At 38.1% G+C, this 23,215-nt stretch overlaps 1 protein-coding gene across 2 annotated transcripts in view; it reads right to left on the minus strand.

Moving 5' to 3' along the window:
• Positions 1 to 1,695: 1,695 nt before the first annotated feature.
• LOC134347904 (E3 ubiquitin ligase TRAF3IP2-like) overlaps positions 1,696 to 23,215 on the minus strand; it is a 66,654-nt gene continuing 45,134 nt past the window's right edge. The window contains exons 3-9 of one of the 2 annotated variants that reach the window (XM_063050501.1): positions 16,436 to 16,478; positions 12,165 to 12,232; positions 11,762 to 11,859; positions 10,097 to 10,165; positions 9,830 to 9,946; positions 8,971 to 9,045; positions 1,696 to 4,318 (exon numbers count right to left, since the gene is read on the minus strand). In XM_063050501.1, coding sequence (XP_062906571.1) covers positions 4,172 to 4,318; positions 8,971 to 9,045; positions 9,830 to 9,946; positions 10,097 to 10,165; positions 11,762 to 11,859; positions 12,165 to 12,232; positions 16,436 to 16,478 — 617 coding nt within the window. In that variant the 3' untranslated portion in view covers positions 1,696 to 4,171. The remainder of the gene's footprint in view (positions 4,319 to 8,970; positions 9,046 to 9,829; positions 9,947 to 10,096; positions 10,166 to 11,761; positions 11,860 to 12,164; positions 12,233 to 16,435; positions 16,479 to 23,215) is intronic. The other variant, XM_063050502.1, reaches the window with a different exon arrangement.

The raw sequence follows: 23,215 nt of genomic DNA on the forward strand, positions 1-23,215 counted from the left end.
GCACAGGCACTTTTCATTAAGGGGATAATCCCTTAGGAGGACATCATACTCAACAAGTGTTTGCACTATGCTACATTAATGCAGATCTAGCAAAAAGGGACTCAAAACTGGGCATCCATGGGTCACTCTGAATCAGAGCAGTTCATATTTGCTGATGAAATATTTCCCAGTCTATCATTTACACTATGGAATTAAGGATTACGAATGAATAGCCTCCAAGGGCATGCTGAGCAATATCCAGAGTAACAAAGTAGTAATCTCTTAAAACCACAATACTGGACTACATACAAGCAAAACAGCAAATGAAGCATTCTCAGAACTAAGCAATGCCACAACCATCATATCAGGTCTAGGAAGATACCACATCCTGTTTTGAATGAGGGTCGATTGAACAGCAGGTAGGGTGAAGAGGAGAGGGGAGAACATAAATGAACCAAAGTAAAACAGTAACAATGTGGGTGATGTGCATTAATATGAGAGACTGGAATCGTACCTTGCACGAGAGAAGGCTGAAGGCCAATTCCCCGTGTCATTGCTGAAGCAGCTCCTCGGCCCCATCTTCCAGTTGCTGAAATGACAACCTACCCCTCAGTGTGACTGTTCATTGATGATTGCAGTACACAAAACGTATGACCATGATGCCATTATACTTTGGGCACCGTTCAAGCTTGGGTACGCTAAACAATATTTGTGCCACACAATGGCAGGAAATCTATTGCCCGTGATATTTAACAGTATGAACACCACCAAATGCCTTGCTGGTCCACCATCAATTAGATCATCATCCAGATTACCTCGATGTACAGACCTACTGGAGCGGTGGGACCATGAGTGGTGTTTAAACAGTGAGAGCTTGATTCTCATTTTTATTTATTTAGAGGCACAGCATGGTAACAGGTCCTGCCAGTCTGATGAGCTCACCCTGCCCAATTACACCCAAGGGTCCAATTAACCTACGAACCCATATGCCTTTGGAACGTGGAAGGAAACCAGGGTGCCTGGAGGAGGCATGGGGTCATGGGAAGAACACATATACAGCAATGGGATTCAATCCGGGTTGCTGGCGCTCTTAATTGCGTTACACTACCTATCACACTATTGTGCTACTCTTAAACCTTCCCACTATTTAAATAAATATCAGGATTGTGGTGCAGTAGTTTTCACCTTCACAGCTTCAGCAACATTCATTTTGATACTCTCCAGGAATGATCAATTCACTGACACCATTAGCTTGTTTACCATCCATTCACTCCAGCTATGTTGCAGGAGCTGCACTATGCTCTATTGACAGTAATGCTAAACTTTGTGTGTTTTTTTAAAATCAGAAGCCCCCTGTTAAACCCAGCACTTCTGCAACCTTGAGGAGCAGGAAATACAGGAGAACACTTCTAACACTGTCCCCTCTATAAAACACACAATATCTTGGATATAATATTGCTCATTTAATGTCATTGTCATCTTCATCAAGCATTTTTATGGGAGAATCTTCACTACCCATATAGCAGAAGTTTAACAGAATCAACCACAATCATCAAAATCGCATCAAAGATGCTCAACTCTTATGAAGCATTTTTTCATGAAGAAAGCAACAAAAAAAAACTCTTCCTAGAGATGCTGCCTGGCCTGCTGCGTTCACCAGCAACTTTGATGTGTGTTGCTTGAATTTCCAGCATCTGCAGAATTCCTGTTGTTTGCGAAAAAAAAGTCAAACTATTTTGCTTGGCAAGAATATAGATTTATTAAACCCAGAAAAAACCCAGTACAACAATAAACCTTGTGGATAACATGACAGTATCATCTGATTTTGAAGCACAAACAACATTTGTCTATTGTCTAATTCTTGACACTCAATTCCATCACATAAGTAAAATTGCATTAATTTGAGTAACATTTCCAACGGCTATTTTATGTAAGGCACTCTCTTTGGTCAAAATCCATCATACTTTGCAGTAAAGATAGCTTGCAACAATACAGCTACAAAATGTTGCCAACTAGATTCACTAAAGAATTATAAGCATGATTTTATAAGTATGCTTCTTCTGCCTTCATATCAATCTTGCTGTATGTAGATAATGCAATCTTAGGCTGGGTTACCAGCTACTTTCCAAATTCAGCTTCATGTCTCTCTTCCCAATTTTATACTTAAGTGAGAACACACCATAATAATACATGGCACCATCATAATTACATTATATTTTTACCAACTATCATCTGGTCAGGAGAAACACAAAACAATCTCAAAACCATTAATAGCAACTAAACAAACATTATGTTGTTTTGTTTTATGTTTAATGCACCAGAGTTCAAAGACAACTCAGTCAATAGATTTTATATGGCTATACTCTTAACAATTTGTTCCTGTACATCAGAGATATGTAAAGTGGCCATGCAGGGCATATCCACTGCTTTCCTCTCTGCAATAATCAAGTAATCATGTTAAAGACATGCACATTTGAGCACAATGTGTCTTTTTCTCTCTCTCCAAATATGATCAAATTTAAATGCCTTCATACACAGTTTCTGTATTTATAATCTATTGCTGCAGATGGTCACTGTGCCTTCCTCAACTCCAGGAACACAAGTTATGCTGGAACATGATGGAACAATAAACAAAATCCTCCTGGTTCCTCAAACTTCACATGAAAAGTTAGTTTCCGAGTCCTTGTGGATTGTTCAGCAACACTTAGTCTTCACATAAAACTTAAAGCTGTTCTTGTTCAATAAGAAAACAAACACTCAAGGAAATACCACTAACTAAGTCAAGAGAACAGAATTCAAAACATTTTATGCTCCACAAGACATGAGATGAGTTACTGTGCTGGCATTGCCACTGCAAAATAAATTATTGTGTCCGCATTCACCATTTCAACCCGAATCATTCTTAACTATGGAAGTGATGCTGGTCATTATTGTTCATTACTATACAAAGTATGTCACGTCTACTCGGACAAGGTGGCAGCCTTGATGCAATTTACAAAGACCACACTGCCAAAGTTCTTCATCTTCACTACACCCACCCAACATCTTCACCAGAAGCATTGTAGTCTTTCATCACCACTACCTCGAGAACATTTAGAAATGGACGATATTAGCCTTGCCAAATTCATAGAACACAACAGCACAGAAACAGGCTCTTTGGCCAACCTAGACTTTGATGAACATCCAAATTTAAAATAAAATGTGGACATATTCACTAGAAATGAGACTTGTATTTTATGTGGATTTAAACCTCATGTCATATTATTGTAACCTTGTAGATAAGTGAAAATTCTGTATTAAAAACAAAATAGAGGATGGTTTTATGAACAAAATACAAAACAAATTAAAGCATGGGAATAATTTGGGCACATTTGGAAATTATTTAGTAGTTATATTTAAAAATAAACCTCTCATATCATTTTCCAGGTAAAAGATTTGCTATGTTTTAATTCAGCCCCAATTTTAGAAGGTTCTGCAGCTTTTTCTAAAACAAAAAAAAATCACCTATGCAAATGAAACAGCAAGTGATTTTAGTAGAATCGCAGATTTCACTGTGCTGTTCTGCTCCAATGTTTCACAAAAGGCAATAATCACACTATAATTGAGCTGACATTGGGAATATTAGAAAGCTCAAAATCATTTTACTGCCCATTATTGCAAGCAATTGTTTATATATGGGAACAAGCATTTGCCAATTTCCATTCTCAGATGTCAACGCCAAATACACTCTTATCAGATTAAAACACACTGCTCTTTTGTGCAAACTTAGTTAAGTTAATCAACTGCTCCAATCTTGTTTACATAGTATTACCTCAGCCATTTATTGATCAGAGTAATCTTTAACCCAACACTCCCATCACTGAATGTGGCTGCGAAAAGAAGCCTCAAAGTGGAAAGTAACCTTCCAAATACAAAGTCAGATTAATGTTTGAACATTTCTTCTTGTTTTCCCATCCGCCTCATCTCAGAGGTTAGTTATGTTCATATCAAATGTATATCCATGTCAAAGTGTAGCAAATCTTAAAAGATTCCAAAATATTCTGAAGTGAGTAACTCAGCAAATCAGGGTTTCCAGACCTCTAGTGAATTGGCTGATCTTTGCCCCAGTACTTACAAATCACCAAGAGAATGTATGGGACTTAACTAGCTCATGCATTTGTTATGACATTTATAGCAACAAATTCCAAATGCATTAAATAGATTTCTGTATAATGGTGGGTAGTTCACCAACTGGAGGTGGGTTGTACTTTTCCAAACGCATTAATCGTCGTAGGATATCTTGACGCTGCATCGGCCAGTTGTAGACATGCGTATTTTGAAGCCATGAAGGAACATGTTTCTGAACAAACAACATGAACAATGATTAAAATCAGTTGATACCAAAGACAAGGTTTGCAATCTGTTAGTCAAATTACTAATTGATCACTATGGTTTAATCAGATCTTAATTAAGCACACTTCATTCTCTGTTACCTGTCACTTTAAGTTCCAATATACCTCGGTCTACCCACAAGAAAGCTCACCAACATCTCTACATCTCTACTGAATCTATGTACATCAGTACTCACGACCTCCTACAGGTGGGCAGCTAAGAGCATCACTGTGGTACACAAACTGCACTGTTATGGACAAGAGAGTCCTACAACGGCCAGTTAAAACTGCCCAACTCATAATCAGCTTCAGCTTTTCCACCATCAAGGACAAGGACATATATACAGAAAGGTGGCAGAAAATGGCCAGCAATATCTTGAAGGATTTCACCCAGCCTGCTCATGGACTGTTGTCCCACTCTCAACAGGGAAGAGGGTACACCAGGACCACCAGACTCAGAAATAGTTATTTCCCCCAAGCCATCAGCTTATCAACACCTCCACCCATTCACACACCACCATTTTATTTCTCCTGACAGTCACCATATGTATAGAGACTCCTGAGCCTAGTACCACTTTATGTACATATATTCAGTCTATGTATGTAAGCTTATCTTAAGTATTTATATGTATTATGTTTTCTTAAACTGTGTTCTTTATGCTTATTGTGGATTTTTTTATGCTCTCAGATCTGGAGTTATAATATTTTTGTTTTCCTTTACACTTGTGTACAGACGAATGACAATAAACAATCTTGAGTTTAATATGGTTTGTATAATTTTCAAAAGGAAATGCACAATTACCAAAATTCATGTCTACATTTTAATTTGAAACAATTTTCGGAATTAACAACACAAATTAACCTCTGCCACCGCAGTCACCTTACTCAGTCCCAAAACCTCCAGTGTGCCCATTAAAATTCTAGCCATCTTCATACATTTCTTAAGCTAAGCACATCAGTTTATCAATGCTTCAAGTTAATTGTACTGTCTTTAACTCAAGTTCATCTACAGTATGAACCTGAATGTTGATCTCCTATTTTTTTTTCTTTACTCCAGTCACAGTCAAGATATACTGTATCACCTAAATTTTTCACGCACATGCAGACTGAATTTCATGCTCATTCAAGCACAGTGGATTCCAGTTAATTGGGCCATTGGTTAATTGGGACAGTCACTTATTTGAGACAACTCTTAAAGAACAAAAGCTAATCAAGAAAGTAGCCAGGATTCCTTTTATTTATTTAGGACACTGTATTGCTTAATTGGGACAGGAGACTATTGCCAAACAGTTTCTAAACAGTGTCAGTCACGTACTTTTGCTATGCCCATTAGACATTACACCATGCTTAGAGGAAACAGTTTCTAAATAGTGTCAGTTGCATGCATTTGTGTAGAAAAAGCAGTGATTTTTGCCACTGATAGCTGGCAAGAAATAAGCAGCAAGACCATTTAGTACTGTTTTGCTCACGGCAGTTTCAAACATTCAGTCTTGGAGATGCCAGAAACAACCAGGAGTGAAAAATGAAATGATTTCACTACTTTAACAAGTTAGCAACTACGTGGCATTTGAAGGTATCAAACATCATTTTGAATGCTACAATGGAAATGAAGATTTACAGGATGCAATTATCAAACCATAGTATGAAGGCAGTCCATTATCTGCATTAGGTGTATGTGCTGATACTGTTTATTTACAGTCAATCAAAAGAACACAGCAGAGTACCCTGGATGAATTCCTCTATCGATAACTATAAGGAACAGTACAATTTTAAAGTACTGTCGAAGTATTGGTAGTGCTCTTATTTGTTCTGTATTTCATCTAAATACATAATGTGTTACAGAGTTAAATGGGAGTTACTTTTTTAAAAAAAAAACTTTTAACTATATCCATGAAACTTCAGCTAATTGAGACAGCTGTTTAATTGGCCAAAATGTGTCCCAATTAACCGGAATCCATTGCATTTGACTTCCAATACAAAGGCAGAGTAACTGGTTCCCTTTCTTTCCTGTACACCATCAGCTTCTGCTAAAAATTATGCTTGACTCATTAATTAAATTCTCCTCCACATTCATGGCCCTCCCTTTAAACCCTCCACCTATATTTCTTCAAACTTGCAGCATTAGTCTATATCTAGTCCCAGAGAAGATCACTAGCCAGTTCTTTGCATCTCCAATGTGGGGGGAAAAAAGAACAGAACAAATCCAAGAGTCAAAGTCGATATGTTCATTAACAACTAAAACTGTTGTGAAAATATAAAATGATCTTTAGTGGTTGATAAAATACAAAAGCACCTGCAAGTGTATATATAACCCAATATTTTAAATATATACTCAAAATTACTGCAATGTGAATTCTCTATTGCCTTTCAGTTCCTTACTCATTAATCTGTTACCTCTAGTTTTCTCAGAAGAATCACTACTTAATACATATTGCAGCTACTCCAGCCAAAAACTAAATCAAAAGTTTTATCTGGAACATCAAAATGGTGGAAAATGCACCAATTATGGCATCAGGCCACGCCAATTAAATAAAAACATAATTGGCTCCTGATGACATGCAAACTTTAAAGCTGGAGAAAATAGAGAAATGTGGTCCTCAAGATTGAGACTCTTTTTTTAAAATTAAGGTGTTTAGAAACCAAGCCAAATTCAGACTAGTGGTAAATACTTGAGTCATGCTTCAAGTAGAATATCTTGATTGCCAAAAGACAAGGAGTTCCTTAAGGATAACATCCTTAATGCAAACATTTTCAGCTACCTTAATGGATTTCCCAATTAACAATGCCAGTATTTATGTACAAATGCTGCAAGTATTATGTACAAATGCTGCAAGTTCATGCAAGAATAGATCCTGGGTTAAATTTGGAAGTACAGTTACTATGGTTTGAGATGGGATGAACTGCTTCACTAAGAACAGCATCTCACCATCTGGTTCACCACTTCAAAATGGATTAAATGACAAGAACCTGCCAAGTTTCTAAGTAAAATTAAATCAAATTTGCCATATCGTTAAGCTCAGTCCAAGTACATTTCTTATCCACAAAATAATACCAAAGCACAGCAAGATAGGTTACGTATTTGCTCCTCCAGCGTCAACCATTTCCACCTGTTTGAAGACCCCATCCACACCTAACTTTGCCTATTCCAACCATTTACTGTGTGATTTGCTGAACTCAGTGCATCCTAATTAACCAGTGCCTAGATATTAACTTTCTCCTCGTTTCCAAATTTTTTATATCTTCCAAATATTTCCTGAGGTACCTGTGCTTCTTAAATAATGGTCTAACCATCCTAAGATTGAAAACCACAAAGTTTGACATGCTTTCAGCTGCTAAGTACCCAAGTTCTAGATGTCCCCCTCTATACTCTTTTTCCTCATTCATCATGTGTAACGTTCCAGAAAATACCTTTGGGCATCTGACAAAGTAACTTGTGCTTCAGAGTATGTCTCTTTATATAATAATGTTCTGGTAATAACTCAGGTATTTTGCTTTTAAAAATGCTGCTAAGATAAATCACAAACCTGTAACCTTCAATCTTTCGAATTTTGCTTGCTGGACTTTTAGCATTTCACTTTGCTCTATCTCAGTTTGTACTATTATGCTTCGGCCTGATTTCATTGCTTTTGCACCCATCGAACATTATATACACTCAGTAGCCACTTTATTAGGTACAGGAGTGCAACTCAGTATGGTCGTCTGCTGCAGCAACCCATCCACCTCAAGGTTTGATGTGTTGTGCATTCAAGGGTGCTCTCCTGCACACCACTGTTGTAACTAGTGGTTATTTGAGTCACTGTCCCTTTCCTGTCAGCTATAAAGTAATTTTTTTTTAATCAAAGTGCACGTGTGTCACCATATACCACTCAGATTCATTTTTATGCAGACATTCACAGTAAATACAATAAAAGACATTCAAATAACCAACGTGCAAAAAACAAATTGTGCAAATAGAAAAAGGATAAATAAGCAACAAATATAGAGAACGTGTTGTGGAGTCCTTGAATGGTTGTAGGATCAGTTCAATCTGGCCACTTTCCTCTGACTTCTCTCATTAACAAAAGCATTCTTGTTCATAGAACTGCCGCTCACTACATTTCTTTTTTTTTTTGGCTTTTCGCACCATTCTCTGTAAACTCTAGAGATTGTTGTGTATGAAAATTCCAGGAGATCAGCAGTTTCAGAGATACTCAAACCACCCCATCTGGCAGCAGCAATCATTCCATGGTCAAAATCATTTAGATCATATTACTTCCCTATTCTGATGTTTTGTTTGAACAGCTGAACCTCTTGACCATGTCTGCAAGCTCTTATACATTCCATTGCTGCACATGATTGGCAGATTCGATATTTGTATTAATAAGGTTTATCTAATAGAATGGCTATTGAGTGTATATGAAACTACATAATATTTTTAAAAAGTTAACATTTTAAACCATCAGATGTGAACTTAGTAAATCTTTTATTTATGTCAGGCATTTTGAACTTTGGAGGTTTCCTCTTCCCTTTGATGGTACCACACCAAAGTAGCCTTTCCTCTTGCAACCTTACAACCTCTAAAGTTCCAAAGATCTCCCTTCTGTTGAACTGTTGACCCAAATTTACTTTGATGTTTGCTTACCATGCAAGCACCTGGAAAAATAATGGGAACAAATCTGAAATTCCTGCTTCCATTCTGAATGAATTCATTTTGCAGCTGCAACAAAATAATGATCCAATTAAAATATATTTAAGAACATTTCAGAAATGACAATTAGCATTAAAGCCAATGCAAAAATTTTTTTTAAAGTGTTGCTCAAAATGCAGTCTTTAAAATGTGTAACTTAACAGTTATGTACGTAATAATCTCTAAAGTGCCACTACTGTAACTCCTTCCACTTCAATTAAAAACAACATTTCAAACAAGACAGTTATACTTTGTTCTCTTCCCAGGATGTGTTTAAAAAAATGGATTCAGTCCTGATGAGTCTAGACCTGAACTGTCAGCTCTTTACATCTCCCCATAGATGCCGCCTGACCTGTTGGAACTCCTTTCAGCATTTTGTGTGTGTTACTCTGGATATCCAGCATCTGTAGAATCTCTTGGGTTTACAGTGGTGGAGCACTGGTTAATTTTACAGGGCTAACAATTCCAGAAGCCCAAATTCAAACAGCTGGAGAATTTCAATTCAGATTAACAATGTGGAATTTAAAACAGAAAATATTCAACAGTAACAATCTGATTCGCCAATGTATTTCAGTGGGAAAATCTCTGATCTTAAACAAAATGGACCATTGCCACTCCTGACTCACTAATCTAGTGGCATTTAGAGCATGTTTGAACAACAAAATGTTACTAAGGAACACTGGTAGATCATAAATACGGAAGGAGAGATGTTTGCTAGGAAAATGCAGTAAAATAGCTGAGGAAACTGACAGGGTGGGGGGGGATTATCAAACTAAAAATCTGAGTAATATGATTGCTGTGATTATCAGCTTACCTGTTTATAAATAAAGACAGAATTCAAAGAATGTTCATCATTTTTGATGTCAAAGTTTTGAGATGTAACTGCCTCATAGTATTTAGGGCTAATGATGATAATGATCAGGTAGTCTTTCTGAAAATGCACATTAAAAAAAAGACACCATAATCAGAAGTGATCAAGTACGTTAAGAAATAGCTGTATGCTATTTATTCTCTGTACAAATATTTGATTAAAATTGAAGGGAAATTTAAACCATTACAAAATTTCATGAGGAATACTCACATCATTTATGTATCTTTCCATCCAGTCAATTTTGTTTATACTTCTGAATTGCTGTTCAAATATATCAATCTAAAAAGAAACAGCTGGACTTAGAATAAATTATTAAGAATGGTAATTTTATGCATGTTTTAATTACATACAATACTGCATTGGTTAAAACTTACAAATGACTTCCTATTTTTGATCAGAATTTGATATCATTCCCTCAATTCTTATTACCCCTAAATTTGGAAGTATTATGCAAATTACAGGAAACTACAGATAAGCAGTAATGCATTTCAATTGCAAACACCATTTTCTATTCAAGAAAAAGTAAGATAAGGATTGAAAAGCAATGAAAGAGTTTTTTTTTAAAAACGGGTCAAAAACAGGATCAGACATAGCACAATATGTTGCAAGCACAAAGCTACCCAGTGGAACCAGAATAGTACACTTGACTTGGATTGAACATGACTTTGTCCTTCACCATTTGGGATTAACATATTGACTCCAAATTCAAGATAGATATGTTTCATGAATCAAAAGTCAAGAAGCTCAGACAAAAGTATGTCACCCAGATGAATTTTAATACAATTTAAATCAGTTTGAAGAACATGTTTCTTTAAAAGTTATCCTGAAATTGCTTCCAAGTAGACAAACTCAGCCATGTAATTTTGGTATTAATGACTCAAAACTCTATACTGGAAACCACGTCAATTTTAAACATCTATGGGAACTTCAAGAATGGTTTTCTGACAAAAGCCAAATACTTTTCTGCTGAATGAACAAGGCAAAACATTCCTACCAAGTGAATGAAACTGCACAGCAAAAGTATTCCAAAAAATCCATTTGCTAAATGTTCTAATTTAAGAACTACACTCAGTAGCCACTTTATTAGGTAGCCTCCGTACCTAATAAACTGGCCACTGAGTGTATGTTTGTGGTCTTCTGCTGCTGTAGCCCAAGGTTTGACATATTTTACATTCAGAGATGCTCTTCTGCACTTCACTGTTGTAACATGTGGTTATTTGAGTTGCCTTCTTGTCAGCTAGAAAGTCTGGCCTTTGTCCTCTGACCTCTCTCATTAACAAGGCTTTTTTACCCACAGAACTGGCACTCACAGGATGCTTTTTTTTTTGTACCTATTCTCTGTAAAACTCTAGAATCTGTTGTGCGTGTAAATCCCAGGAGGTCACCATTTTCAGAGATACTCAAACCACCCCATCTGGCACCAACAATCATTCCACTGTCAAAGGAATATAGATCATATTTCTTCTCCTTTCTAACGTTAGGTCTGAACAACAACTGAATCTCTTGATCAGGTCTACATGCTTTGATGCATTGAGTCACTGCAACAATATTGGCTGATTAGGTATTTGCATTAATAAGCAGGTGTAACAGTGTATCTAAGAAAGTGGCGACTGAGTGTATACTTACAATTATAATTTTGCTTTAAGACAAAAGGCAAGAGATGCACTACTTCACCCAACCTCAAAACTTTTGGTAATACATGATTTCTGATTAAATAATCCAAATATTTACATGATTCTTCCTGATCTGCAATAGAATAATTCTGTCTACTTCCTTCAGGTTTGTTCATAAGCTCTTTTCCCCTCAAAACTCCCAAGATCATGGATGCAAGTGGCAATGGTATACATGAAAAGAGGAGATAATGGCAAAGCCAACCTGAGTTTCAAATCCATTCCTGATCAGTAAAGCAACGAAACTGATGACTTCTCCAACGTGCTTGTCATTATCTGTTGCATATGTCACAAAGACTTTTCCTGGTAAAAATTAAAACATTATCATCTCAATACAGATCATCTTTGAAAATTCTGATGCATCTTTTCTATGTTTTCACTGTGGAAATTCAATACCAATCGCAATTAAGAACTCCCTGCAGAGGATGAAATAACATTCATCCCATTTAAATAACTCTGCTTAGACAGGAAATGCAATACTGTTGTTACCTCTTTGTATACACAGTATTGTCTATGCAAATACGATTTCCAAGTTAGAAATACAAAATTAACACAGCAGATACATGATTTTTTCTGAAAAAGATCCTCGCCTCAACCTGGAAACTTACTCTGTTCACGGGGAAGTGGCACGCTGACTGGCGTATTTGTATTTACTGGATCTGTGGGAGCAAGTGGCCTGAGAACACAAGATAGAACATGAGAAGGTTGTAAATATTCTGTTGCAAGCTACAATTCTGTTCCTCACTTTACACATAAATAAATATTTATAATAGAACTCTTCCGTGAGACATTTATAACTCAGACTCAGACTTCTAGACAAAATAAAGTTGTCCTGCATAATCAGAATAACCAGTCAGCACAAACATGAGAACATCACAGCTGGAATTAGGCTGCACGAGTCCCTCGGGCTTTTCCCACCATTCAGAATTCACCATCATGTGTGTTGAAAATGCTCAAAGACAGGAATTCTTTCCCAGAAGGTTGTGGATGTTCAAAGATTTACTTCCTAAGAAGGATTTTTTTCCCCACAATGGAAACACCCATTTCTCGATTTGCAGGCCTCAGACACAGCCCCTTGGCATCTATTCTGCGAAACAACATTTGAACAATATGATCTCTCATTCTTCTAAAGTCCAAAAAAAAAAGCACCATACTGCCTGACTCGGTTTCAGCTCAGGACATCCCTTCCTATCAAGAAAGGCCCCAAGGTTAGGGGAAATCGAGAACTAGAGGATATAGGTTGAAGTTAGAGGGGAAAGATTTAATAGGAATTTGAGAGGCAACTTTTTTGTACGTACACATAAGACCACAAGACACAGGAGCAGAATTAGGCCATTTGGCTCATTCGAGTCTCCTCCACCATTCAATCGTGGCTGATCCTTTTTTCCCTCCTCCTCAACCCCATTTCCCGGCCTTCTCCTTGTAACCTTTGATGCCATGTCCAATCAAGAACCCATCAATCTCTGCCTTAAACACACCCAACGACCTGGCCTCCACAGCTGCATGTGGCAACCAATTCCACAAATTCACCACCCTCTGGCTAAAGAAATTCCTGTGCATTTCTGTTTTGAATGAGCACCCCTCTATCCTGAGGCTGTGCCCTCTTGTCCTAGACTCTCCCACCATGGGAAGCAGCCTTTCCACATCCACTCCATCTAACCCTTTCAACATTTGAAAGGTTTCAATGGGATCCCCCTTCAACCTCCTGTGTTCCAGTGAATAGAGACCCAGAGCCATCAAACGTTCCTTGTATGATAACCCTCCCATTCCTGGGATCATCCTTGTGAAGCTCTTCTGGACCCTCTCCAATGTCAGCACATCTTTTCTAAAATGAGGAGCCCAAAACTGTTCATGGTGAGGCCTCACCAGTGCCTTATAAAGCCTCAGAACCACATCCCTGCTCTTGCATTCTAGACCTCTTAAAAATGCATACTAATATTGTATTTGCCTTCCTCACCATCGACTCAACCTGCAAGTTAACCTTTCTTTGCCACTTTCTTGCCCATTCTCCAAATCTGCCTTTCCGCATCCTGTTTCCTCAACACTACCTGCCCCTCCACCAATCTTTGTATCATCTGCAAATTTGACAACAAAGCCATCTATTCTATCATCTAAATCATTTACATACAGCATAAAAAGCGGTCCTAACACCAACCCCTTGAGAACACTACTAGTCACTGGCAGCCAACCAGACAAGGGTCCTTTTATTCCCACTCACTGCCTTCTTCCAATCAGCCAATGTTCTAACCATCTTAGTAACTTTCCTATAATATCACGGGCTCTTAACTTGGTAAGCATCCTCACGTGTAGCACCTTGTCAAAGGCCTTCTAAAATTCCAAATATACAACATCCACTGCATCCCTTTTATCTATCCTACTTGTAATCTCTTCAAAGAATTCCAACAGGTTCATCAGGCAGGATTTTCCCTTAAGGAAATCATGCTGACTTTGTCCTATCTTGTCTTGTGTCACCAAGTACTCCATCACCTTGTCCTTAACAATTGACTCTAACATCTTCCCAACCACTGAGGTCAGGCTAACTGGTCTATGATTTCCTTTCTGTTGCCTTTCTCCTTTCTTAAAGAGTGGAGAGACATTTTCAATTTTCCAGTCCTCTGGCACCATGCCAGAGTCCAATGATTTTTGGAAGATCATGCTACCTCATTCAGAACCCTAGGGTTGCAGTTCATCTGGTCCGGGTGACCTATGTACCTTTCAGTCTTTTAGCTTTTTGAGTACCTTCTCTCTTGTAATCATAACTGCACCCACTTCTCTTCCTTCACACACTACATCTGGCACACTGCTAGTGTATTCCACAGTGAAAACTAATCGAAAACTCTTTTAGTTCATCTGCCATCTCCTTGCCCCCTGTCATTATTTCTCCTGCCTCATCTAGCAGTGCTATATCCACTCTAATCTCCCTTTCTTTTTTTAAAAACACACTTGAAAAAGCTTTTACTATCCACTTTGACATTATTTGCTAGTTTTTACTATCCACTTTGATATTATTTCATATTTCATCTTTTCCCTTCTAATGATTCTTTTAGTTGCTCTCTGTAGGTTTTTATAAACTTCCTAATCCTCAGTCCTCCCACAACTTTTTGCTTTTTGTATGCCCTCTCTTTGGTTTTTATATTAGCTTTGATTTCCCCTGTCAACCACAGTTGTACAATTCTGCCATTTAAGTATTTCTTCACTTTTGGAATATACGTCCTGCAACATCCTCATTTTTCCCAGAAACGCATGCCATCGCTGCTCGACATTCCTGACAGCAGCTCCTTCCAATTTACTTAGGCCAACTCCTCTCTCACACCACTGTAACTTCCCTTACTCCACTGAAATACTGCTACATCAGACTTTACTTTCTCCCTATCAAATTTCAAATTGAATTCAATCATATTGTGAACAGTGGTTTCTGAGGGTTATTTTACCTTAAGCTCCTGAATCGCCTCCAGTTCATTACATAACACCCGATCTAGTACGGCTGATCGCCTAGTAGGCTCAACGACAAACTGCTCTAAAAAGCCATCCTTTAGGCATTCAACAAACTCACTCTCTTGAGATCCATTACCAACCTGATTTTCCCAATCGACCTGCGTGTTAAAATCTCCCATGACCATCATAACATTGTCCTTTTGACACACCTTTTCTATTTCCTGGTATGTAAGCTGGTAGGTATGTGGAATGAGCTGCCAGAAGTGGTTAGAAAGATACAACTTTTAAAAGAGAGTTGGGCAGGCACATGAATAGAAAAGGTTTGGAAGCTAATAATCACAAATGGAATTAGCTTGGATAGGCATGTTGATCATAATGGCCCACTTTGACCAAAGGGCCTATTTCCATGCTGTATAACTCTAACCAATCTAATAAACCAACACTGAACCCTTCCAAAGAAGTAATTTAAACTGTGCACTGCTTTACCTTTGTGATCTCTTCAGTCAATCTCCATACCATCACATTCACAATCCATTAAGGTCAAGATAATAACAGTCTCACCACTGCATGTTGCACCAACATAATTTGGTTTCTATAATCAGTATACAAATCTTCAAACTCTTACCTTCTGGGAAAAAAGTCTGCTTTCACATTCTTATATCAAATGTTTAAAAATCCATGTTTCCTCACCTCACACCCCATTTGTCATCTTTTTGGCCAGTTACTTGAAAAACACAGCTCCTAAGTAGTCTCAGAGCTTACATTCTCACCTTGGAGAACGAAGCATTGCGGCTCTGACGAGATGATAAAGCAAACGCTCAGGCTCAGGCATATAGTAAGGTCCTGATGTCCAGTGGATTGTCACAAAGACACATCCAGACATGATGAACTCTCCTTGGAGGCATCATCATCCTGTGACACTCACAGGCATTGGCTTGGCAATGCACAGAGATGTGATGCTTGCAGTGCAAAAAAGCTCATTTATTTGTACCGCATCTTTAGTAATAACACAAAGGAATGTACCAGACTGATTTATTTTTAAGTACAGTGAGCAAAAAATGCCATTAGGTATAATGGCAGTGAAATATTTCTGTCTGCCTATTAAACACACAAAACTCACACAATAAAGTGATTATCCAGACTTTTCTCCCCTCCCCAAATGAATCATTTTAACAATTATATTTGTCATTTTGTTGCATTCCATTTTATGTACTCTACTAATGTTTTTAAACTATTACATTAACCTACATAGTCTTAGCATTTTCACTATTACTGCTTCCTGTAGGCTGCTATGTAAAACATCAGTAATCGATAAATCAATCTTTATAAATGTCACAGAAAAATGCCTAACCTATATTTTTATGTAACTAATACACATTTTTTTAAAAAATCATGACCTCTAAAATGGCAAAAAGGAAACAAGAAAAATACTTAAAATTCCTACCTCTGTAAAGAAAAATTTGCAGGACCATTTGGAGGTATGAAACCTGCAATTAAATTAAAATATGACCAGTCACACAGAGTAAACTGTTGATTATTACAGATTAACTGCAATGAGTCAGCTGATTTCCAAAATGTAATTCATGCTTATTACTGCCATTTCTTCCAGGAGTTTACATTTTGACTCTGGTAATGTTCCCAGAGCCATCATCTGCTGATCTTCAGCCATTCTTCCCTCTCTTTTTATTTAAACCCCATGTCACTTAACAATGAATACGAATGCATGAATATTTCACTACTAAATGTATGTGCACAGATTCAGAAGTGGCAAATACTTTTAAATTTCAAATATTCACCTATTCCTCAGAAGAAAAGAGAAGAGCTCTGTTGGAAAGCTATGGTTTCACCACATTTCAAGAGTGCCCATCCTTATGAACAAGATAATACTATTGGTGCAGTATTAACTAGTTATAACAGTGAACTATACTGAGATTAATAGGGATGTCACAGTAGAAAACAGATGGACAGGAATTCAAAGAATGCAGACTTCCCAAAAAAGTAGCTCCCCACCTTCCGTTAAAGGTTTCAAGTGATCATTGAAAAGAGCAATAATCAGCTAATACCTTTAAAAACTCACTCCATAAGCCCTATTTACTGAAAATATAGCACTCATTAGTTTGAATAAAAGGGTCAAGAAATGTGCGAATATCATCCGCACTCATCTGCAAGTATTTCTGGATAAATGAAGTTAATGGCCACTGACATTAAAGTGCTTTCAGTTCACTTCTGCTCCAACATACACTTTGAAGAACATAAGAACGAAGGCCATTCAACCCTTCCATGGCTTCAAACACCATTTCACTGCCTTATTCCATATCCCTCCTTCCTTTAATACCCAGATAATTATTAATTATTACACTAAAATCAATCATTTACTCATCTCTAAGAGCCCCTCAGGGTTGAATATTCTGAAGACTGACCACCCGCTTGGTGTAGAATTTTCATACTCCTGTCCTAATGGCCCACCCCTGATTTCAATATTGTGACCCCTGGCTCTGGGCTCATTACCCTGTATAGCTTCCAAGAACTCACAGATTAAATGAAGTTCAACAAGATTAAAGATGTAGGATGATGATAGATGTCTGAAGAAAAGCAGTGATAAGCATAGAGTAAACAAGATAATCACTCAGCCAAACACATGCGTTTTACCCTGTTTCTATTGGACTGATTTATCAGAAGTAAGTTGTTTAAAGTACACCTTGTATTCCTCCACAGGATATAGCAATACTGACAAGGCCTACACAGTCCTTTGTAATTCCTCTTGAACTAAGTGGACTTGCTGGACCATTTTAAAGAGCAGTTAATATTCAACAGTCTCGGGTCACTTTTGGAAAAGGGAAACTCTCCTTTATAAAGGAACATGCCCTGTTGCCTTGGTAGGATTTGAATCAACAGAACCAGCCTAGCAAATTGTAAGGCTTGTAAGTTAACCAGTATTGTAACACAGCTTGTGGCAGATAAACACGGTGCAGTACCAGACAATTCTAGCAGCTGAGGTACTGAAGGAGATTAAAGAGATTTACTGAACTTATTTCAGAACAGATGAGCTCTATTGGGACATTCTACTGATGCAGTGATTAAGCTTTTGATGCGTAACCCGGATGCTCGGATGAACAATCCAGAAACCAGAGTTCAAATCCCACCACTGCACCTGTGGAGCATTAATTCAGTTAATAACTTTAATAAATATAAAATCAAGTTAGTAACAACCATAAGATCATTATTATAACTGAAATTCCCTCGGGGAGGAAATTTGTCATCCTTAACATTACCCAGATCAGCTTCTGTGCTTCTAACCACATAGCCCTGTGGCTGGTTCAAAGACATCCTCTGAACAGGCCGAGGTGCTGTTTTATTCAATAAAATTGGGCACGGGCCTTGTCCACATCCCAAAAACAGTAACATCTAGCACTAAGTTTATAAACAGAGAAACAAAACAAAATGTAAATGCTACAAATATGAATTTAAAAAAAGTGGGAGAGATACCCAGTAGCTCAGGCAGCATATGGGAAGAAGAAATAGGACGCTGACCTTTCACCTGATAAAAGCTTTAGACCATAGTTCAGAGCCAATGACAGCTTCTCCAAGACATGATCACATCAAAAATATTTAAGATACAAAGTGGAGCTGGTAAACAATAATAAACCAGTTAAACTTAGAGGATTTCCATATCTGAAAAATTGTTACAAGAGGGAAAGGTGCCAGAAAACCAGTGGTTAACCTTCATATAAAAAAAAGGATTTAGCATTAAGTCCAGGGAACTACAGTCTAATTTGCTTAACATCAGTGGTTAGAAATATTACAGAATCCTTATTCAAATGATGTAATAGAACAAAATAACAAGAAATTGAAAAAATAAGCAGTGAATTCCAAAGGGGACGGACTCGCTTGACCAACCTTACAGAATCCGAGAGGACAGATAAGGATTAGCTTATAGATATATACTTGGATTTTTTTAAAACAGACTTTTAAGTAAAAATCAGCCCATGCCCTAGCACAGAAGTGTGAAGTCAGAGGAAGAACAGCACAACTCAAAAAAAGTTAATGGGCTTTTGTTTTATTAAATGTTTTGGAGGTTAATAGTTAGTCAGACTGGAGAATAGTTAATCAAATATTCTACAAATAACATTTTGATCACAGCTGCTGTTCAACATTTGTCGAGGTCATTTGAACAATTAAAAGGGTATTTAGATATAGAAAGGATTAAAAAGATATGGGGTAATGAGAAAGGCCTGTGTTGCAAGAGGATTTAAGTGCTCTAGTGGGGACACCTTAAGATCATAAGACATAGGAGCAGAATTAGGCTATTGAATCCATCATAGGAAGGACATTGAGGCCTTGGAGAGGATACAGAAGAGGTTTACCCGTATGCTGCCTGGATTAAAGGAGGTGCTATAAAGGGAGGTTGGGGAAAGCTTGGGTTGTTTTCTCTGGAGTGGTGGAAGCTTGCGGGGAGATCTGACAGAAGTTTACAATGTGAGAGGCATAGATAGAGAGACAGTACCTTTCTCCCCCAAGGTTGAAATGTCTGATACCAGGGGGCATGCATTTAAGGTGAGAGGGAGCAAGTTCAAAGGAGATATGATGGACTTTTCTTCTTTAAATACACAGGCAGTGGTGGGTGTCTGGAATGCGCAGCCTATGCTGGTGGTAGAGGTAGAGGCAGAGGCAGATACAGTACGGATTTTTAGCAGACATTTAGAGAGGCATTAATGTGAATGAAATGGAATGATAAGGACAGTGTAGGAAGAGGGGATTAGTTTAATTGGCTATTTGATTGCTAATTTAATTGGTATTGCACAACTCTTTGGGCCAAAGAGCCTGTTCCTGTGTTGCACTGTTCTACAAGTCTGCTCCACCATTCAATTATGGATGATTTATTTTCCTTCTCAACCTCATCCTCCTGCTGTCTCCCATAACCTTTGAGATACCTACCAATTAAGAACTTATCAACCTTCACTTTAAATATTCCCAATGACTTGGACTCCACGGCCGACTGTGCAAATGAATTCCACAGGTTTACCACGCTCTGGCTGTAAAGAAATTCCTCCACATCTCTATTCTAAAGGGCCAGCCTTCTGTTCTCAGGCTGGGCCCTTGATCCTAGACTTACCCCTTCCTACAACTATAAAGTGCACCGATGTGAATAGAGTGGATATAGTGTTGGTTACCAGGTTAATTCAGGAGAGTTAGGGTGCATTTCCTTATGAGAAGAAGTGGAGAAGGACAAGTTTACATTTTCAGACTTAGAAGAATGTGTCATGATCTCATTGAAAAACAAAATTCTGAAAGGATAGAAGAGCAGTTGATTTCTCCCTGGTTGGGTTTTCCAGATAGGAGCAGAATTAGGCTATTCAGCCCATATCTTGTGGTCTTATGGTCTAAAACATGCAATTCACTATGTTTCAATGAACATGTGACAAATAAAACTAATCTTTGAAAAAAAGCAGCTATCTATCTCTGCCTTAAAGACTCCACCTTAAGCATCCCTGTTGTGGAAGAACATCTCATAGGCTCATTGCACTTAAAAAAAAAAATTGTCTTATCTCTGCCTTAAAAAGAGTAACCCTAAATCGACATTCTCCCACAGGAACCACCTTGTACACATTTACCACGTCAAGATCTCTCAGGATCTCGAATGGTTCCAGTAAGTCCCCTCAGACTTTCCTTAACTCCAACAGAAAGAAAGAAGCACACTTTATCCACATTTACTAATGAGACAACCCATTTTTCCCCAAGTATCAGCCGAATAAACCTTGCTTGAACTGATTTCAGTATTTCTTTCCTTAAATAAGGAGGCCTGTTAATTCAAAGTATATTTTCTAGTAGTCCAAATGTTACCCCACATTACTGAGATATTCTCTACTTTGGCATTCAACTGCCACTCCTTGCCGTTAGACTTTGGCCATTTCATAATGGCTTATGCCCTTACATGTTCTCCACTTTACAATGTGCCTGGCTGTGTCTTGGACTGTTGCTTGTGCCTGAAACTTCTTCCACATCCCGTGGGGTGCTGATACTCTGCGGACTGCGGGTTTCTTCCTGCCACTAAGTTTCATCCGACTGATTTGATCTTCCTCTTAACAGAATCTAGTCAATGCGGGGCCCTGGGTTGGAGATTTTCAAGCATTTCTTCCGTCCTTGGTGAATTTTTAGACCACGAGTTGATGCTACTTTAGTCCAGCCACACCTACAGGTCTGAAGAACATGTCCGGCTGCTGGTTTCTCAAGAGTATTGCCACTTTCTTGATTCATTGTCGTGTCCATGCCAAGGTTCATTACCGGGAGGTCAGTCAGAGAGTCTTCTTGCGCCCCTGCTCTCGCAGACTCTGGGGTATACTTCTTTTTAAATTTTCCCTAGCCAAGTGAGGGTGGCTCTTGTGTCCTGACAAGGTGACGGAGCCTGCTGTTATGGGTAGCTAGCTCCTAACAGCCCCGTTGGGGTCTATTTCCTCCTGTCAGCTGTCTCTCCAGCTGTCACACAGTCTTTCCCTTAATATAAATTGGAAATAATTTTTCAAGATTATCATCCAGTTGCCATATTTTTGCCCATTCACTTAACCCATTAAAATACTTCCAGCCTCCTTATGGTCACTTGACCATTTATTTTCCTACCAGGTAAAAGGTCAGTCAAGATGGTATTGAATGGTAGCGAAGGCAAGGGTCTCCTTTTGGCCATCTTCTATTTCAAATTTTAATGGAGATGGAGAAAAACAGGACGTTATTCATGTGAAGCATTCAAATTATTTGGAGCCTAAATTGAAAGGCCTATTTTTGTATTTCTATGACTGCAATAACATTTGACCAACAACTTTAAATACTGAGTAAGACACGGTGTAACATGTTCATTAGGAGACAGCACTTATCACAACAATGACCGATAAATCATGAAATACACCTACCATGCTAATGTTAAAAGTTCCAGATTCAGTGACTGGCCCACTTCCTCCCCAGCTAGCACCTCCAGACAAACACATTTTCTGGGTATCTAAAGCCAGAGGGCATGGATTTAAGTTGGCAGGGGATGGGATCAGAGAAGATCTGAGGAGTAAGTTTTTCCACACAAAGAATAGTTGATATCTGGAATGAGCTGCCAGAGGTAAAGATAGAGGTTGGAAAAGCAAGAACATTTAAGTGGCATCTAGACAAGTATTTGAATGAGCAAGGCAAAGACAAACATGGAATTAATGCAGGCATGTGGGAGTAATACAGATGGCCACGATAATGTCAACATGTCAAAATGATTGCCTTTTCTTGTTACACACTTATTGATTAATGTGATTGCCTTAAGACATAATGACAACACTTCAAAATAATTCTCTTTCGGATGTTCTAGGAAGCAAGTACGTTTGATTCAAAATCATAATGCGATTGGTACCATGGTGCTAGAAAGTTTGTGAACCCTGTAGAATTTTCTCTATTTCTGCATAAATATGACCTAAAGTGTGACCAGATCTTCACACGTCCTGAAACTAGATAAAGAGAACCCAATTAAATAACACAAAAAACATTATACATTCATTTATTAAGAAAAATGATCTGATATTACATGCACTTGTTGGAAAATGTATGTGAATCTTTGCTTTAAATAACTGGTGTGGCCCCCTTGTACAGCGATAACTTCAACCAAACATTTCCAGTAACTGCTGATCAGTCCTGCACATTGATTTGGAGGAATTTTAGGCCGTTCCTCCTTACAAAACTGCTTCAACTCTAGGATGTTGGTGGGCCTTGCATGACCTGCTTGCTTTAGATCTTTCCACAATATTTTTATAGGTTTAAGGTCAGGACTTTGACTCAGTCATTCCAAAACACAAATTTTTTTCTTTTTAAAACATTCTATTGTTAAGTTACTCTTGTCTTTCGGAATCATTGTCTTATTGCATTATCCAACTTCTATTAAACTTCAGGTGTTTGGCTGCTACCCTGACATTCTTCTGCAAAATGTCCTGATTCAATTTTGAATTAATTGTTCTTGCTAAGATTGCAAGCTATTGAGGCCCTGAGGCAGCAAAGCAGCCCCAAATTATGATGCTCCTTCTACCACGCTTCACAGTTGGGATGAGGTTTTGGTGCTGGTGTGCAGTGCCCTTTTTCCTCCAAACATAGCAATGTACATTTCTGCCAAAAAGTTTAACTTCTGTCTCATCTGTCCACAGAACATTGTCCCAGAAGCATTGTAGAACATCCCAGTGGTCTTGATATGTGCAACAATGTTTTTTTT

The sequence above is a fragment of the Mobula hypostoma genome, chromosome 6, assembly GCF_963921235.1.
Source record: "Mobula hypostoma chromosome 6, sMobHyp1.1, whole genome shotgun sequence".
Lineage (NCBI taxonomy): Eukaryota > Metazoa > Chordata > Chondrichthyes > Myliobatiformes > Myliobatidae > Mobula > Mobula hypostoma.